Genomic DNA, 3546 nt, shown 5'->3' on the forward strand with positions numbered 1-3546 from the left:
ATTTTGAGTTTTAGTTACATTAGCTCCTTGTTTTTAGCTGGATGATTTTTTTCAGTAAGACTTTTATTGATGACTTCTTTTTTTTTTTCCGGCAGGGCAATGAGGGTTAGGTGACTTGCCCAGGGTCACACAGCTAATAAGTGTCATGTGTCTGAGGTCAGATTTGAACTCAGGTCCTACTGAATCCAGGGCCGGTTCTCTATCTAGTGCGCCAACCTAGCTGCCCCCTATTGATGACTTTTTAAAAGGGTTCTTTTTTTTAAAAAATGATGACTTTAATATCAGAAATTCTAATTTTGAATTTATTCCTTTCCTTGTAACAAAGATTTTTTTTGCTTTGAATAGAATTTTATTTTCCAAAACATATGTAAAAACAAATTTTAACATCAATTTTTTAAAAAACTTTGTGTTCCAACTTCTCTTTCTCCTTCCTTTCCCACCCCCACTCACAAGAACTCAAGCAATTCAAAATAAGTTATACATGATGTTAAATGCTAAAATTCTAGCTAGTCTGTCTAAAATATCTAATGAGTAGTTGCCAATAAATTATAAGCTTTAGCAAGAGTTAGACTTTTAAGCATTTATTAAGGAGAATAAGAATTTGATAAAGAGAGAGAAAGGCCTACATTCATCTATCTATCAAAGAGAGAGCACATTTCTAGCTCCCCTCTCCTCCAGAGTCCCCAGGAAAAAGAGCGCATTAGAGCACCCGGCTCCCCCTTCTTCCTCCTACCAGCAAACGTCACTTCCTGAAGCCAAAGAAAAGATGCATGGTCTTGCCCTCAGAGACATTCACCTCATGGTGCAGCTTTTCTACAGTAAGTCTCCAGCAGGTGGCATCATTCCAATCGTTACAATGAGTAGTCATGGAAAAATTCCCATATTAGCTAGTCGTGAGAGAAAACAGTTAAAAACCCCCAAAATTTCAGATTAAGGAATTGTCAAAGAGGAAAAGAAAAAAAATTATTTTAAATGTGTTTCCATCTGTTTTCAGATACTATCAGTTCTTTCTCTGCAGATGGGCTGCAATCTTCATAAGTCCTTCAGGGTTATATTGCCTTGCTGAAAATAACCACATGCTTCCCAGCAGATCATCCCCCACTATTGCTGTTATTTTGTATACAGTACATTTCACTCTGCTTCAGTTCATGTAGGTCTTTCCAGGTTTTTCTGATGGTATCCTGTTCATCATACACTGTATATAGTACCTTAAGGTTGACAGAGAATTTTCTTCATAAAAGCCCAGCAAAGTAGGTACCATGTTTTGCCATTATAATCAATCATCATAACTATTTCCCTCCATCCCACTCCCTTCCCATGACATTTACTCTATCTTCTTTTTACCTATTCCTCCTCAAAAGTGTTTTACTTCTGACTATCCTCTCCCCCGCTCTGCACTCCCTTTTTTTTTTTTTTGCAGAGAAATGAGCACTTTTATTTCTTTGTTTCAGAAATAAACTGGCTGAAATAGTTGTTTTAGATGGGCTAATCCAACAGACCAAATCCCATATTTTCATCAGACTCCTCTGACTCTTCCTTAGCTTCCACCTTGGCTAGCACGGGAGCAGCTGGGGTAGCAGCTGCAGGGGCGGCCACAGCAAAAGCTGAAGGATCAGCCAGGAAGGCCTTCACCTTTTCAGCAAGTGGGAAGGTGTAATCAGTCTCCACAGCTACAGCCAATACCCACTTGTACCCATTGATGATGGAGTGGAGGACTAATGCAACAGTTGGGTAGCCAATCTGCAGACAGACGCTGGCAACACTGTGGACACCCTCTAAGAACAAAAGGTGCAGAGTGTCCTCCATGATGTCCAGAACTTCAGGATTGTAGATGCTACCATTGTCAAATACCTGCTGAATGATCAGCCCAAAGAAGAATGGGGAGATATTCAGCATGTTCAACAAGGTGGCCTCGCTGGCGCCCATTTTGTCTCCAGTCTTAATCAGCTGCACATCACTCAAAATTTCAATGGTGCCCCTGGAAATCTTGGTGGTGATACCCAGCTCCTGGAAGAAGGAAGTCTTCTCGGGCCCCAGACCAGTATTCTGGGCTGGCATGGTGACATCACATGGGGCAATGGCACCAGCACGGACAGCAGCTGGCACCTTATTGGCCAGAAGCATATCCCTGACCTCTGTCAAGTTTTCCTTGGTGAACACAAAGCCCACATTCCCCCAGATATGAGCCAGCAGTTTCTCCAGGACAGGGTTGTTCTCCAGATGCCCACGAATGGCTTTGCGCATCATGGTGTTTTTTCCCATCAACACTACAGCCTTCCCAGGAAAGGACATTCGGATCTGCTGCATCTGCTTGGAGCCCACATTGTCTGCTCCCACAATGAAGCATTTTGGATAATCATCCAAAAGTTGAATGATCTTGAGAAAGTAATTTGACTTCCAGGTAGCCCTGTCTTCCCTGGGCATCTCGAAGGTACTTCAGGGATTGCCACGTGGGGTTTAAAGACAATGTCACTCGCACGAAGACACCGAGAAAGAGTGCACTCCCTTTTTTCACCCTTCCTTCCTTATCCTCCTCCCCTCCTACTTTCCTGCAGGGTTAAATAGATTACTCCTCCCAAGTGGGTATTGTGGTAAAAAAATGAAAGTTTTTAACTAAAATTTAAGAGTTGGCTAACAATAACTGAAGGACTGCCAGTTTTTGAAGGACCACCCTTTCGGGGAGGAGACTGTGACTAACAGCCGTGCGCCTGCTGATGCTTGGGAGAGCATGACCAAGCACTCCACTTCCGGGGTGCGAGCTTAAAAACGAGGAGAGAATGGAAGTGGTCTCTCTCGCTCTCGAGACACACACACACACACACACACACTGGCACACTGGCTCAGGTTTGACGGTGTGTTTAGATGATCAGCCCTGGTCCTCGGTGGCAGCATGTGCTTGATGCTAGTTCTCAGCCTGAGAGGTAGCTTTGGGATTCGGTGAGTTTTATAAAAGAATATAGACCAAGCTTAGATCTAAGACTATTTATTTGTATTTCTACTTTCCTATTTCCCTAATCAGCATCACCTGTTTGTTGGCTAATTAATTCCCAAACAATAAAAGCTAAGTAATCCATCTCTAATTTAAAGCTCAGAGGTTTCTTTCTCTTACTGGTCTGGGAGATATATATAAGGGAAAGGTTAAAGGGGAGTTTAATGCTCTTATATCCAATTTTAAATCTCACAGTTTGGCGACTATGAAGGGACAGCATCTTTCTGGCCCGGGCACACAGGACCTGATGGGGAAGAGCAGTCTCCTGGGGCACCATGAGCCAGGAGCCCCTGCAACTTGCTGCATGAGACTTTCTCTCCTGTTTTAGGATCTGTCACAGGTTGCATCTGAATCTTAACAGGACTATTATGAAGATCTATTGGCACACACGGGCCACAGGGCATTTTGTACACCATCTGTAAAGGACCCTTAGTACTGGTCTGGCAGGTCAATGCTTGCTTTATTGGGCTGAAATCAGCACAGATGATGCAAGATGCCCTGTTTTCACAGTTGAAATAGCCGCAGTATTTCCAATATTTGATGTACACAGTCTGTTT

The 3546-nt window shown here is 43.0% G+C and overlaps 1 protein-coding gene across 1 annotated transcript; it reads right to left on the minus strand.

Moving 5' to 3' along the window:
* Positions 1–1402: 1402 nt before the first annotated feature.
* Positions 1403–2474, minus strand: LOC122749667 (60S acidic ribosomal protein P0-like). The gene has a single exon (XM_043996134.1). The coding sequence runs from the start codon at positions 2422–2424 to the stop codon at positions 1486–1488; it is 939 nt and encodes a 312-aa protein (XP_043852069.1). The 5' UTR covers positions 2425–2474; the 3' UTR covers positions 1403–1485.
* Between the last annotated feature and the right edge of the window lie 1072 nt (positions 2475–3546).

The sequence above is a fragment of the Dromiciops gliroides genome, chromosome 3 (assembly GCF_019393635.1).
Source record: "Dromiciops gliroides isolate mDroGli1 chromosome 3, mDroGli1.pri, whole genome shotgun sequence".
Taxonomy (NCBI): Eukaryota; Metazoa; Chordata; class Mammalia; order Microbiotheria; family Microbiotheriidae; genus Dromiciops; species Dromiciops gliroides.

What these genes read in the sequence shown, in the direction of transcription:
- LOC122749667 (XM_043996134.1), bottom strand. Translation starts at nt 2,424, where the DNA reads ATGCCCAGGGAAGACAGGGCTACCTGGAAGTCAAATTACTTTCTCAAG.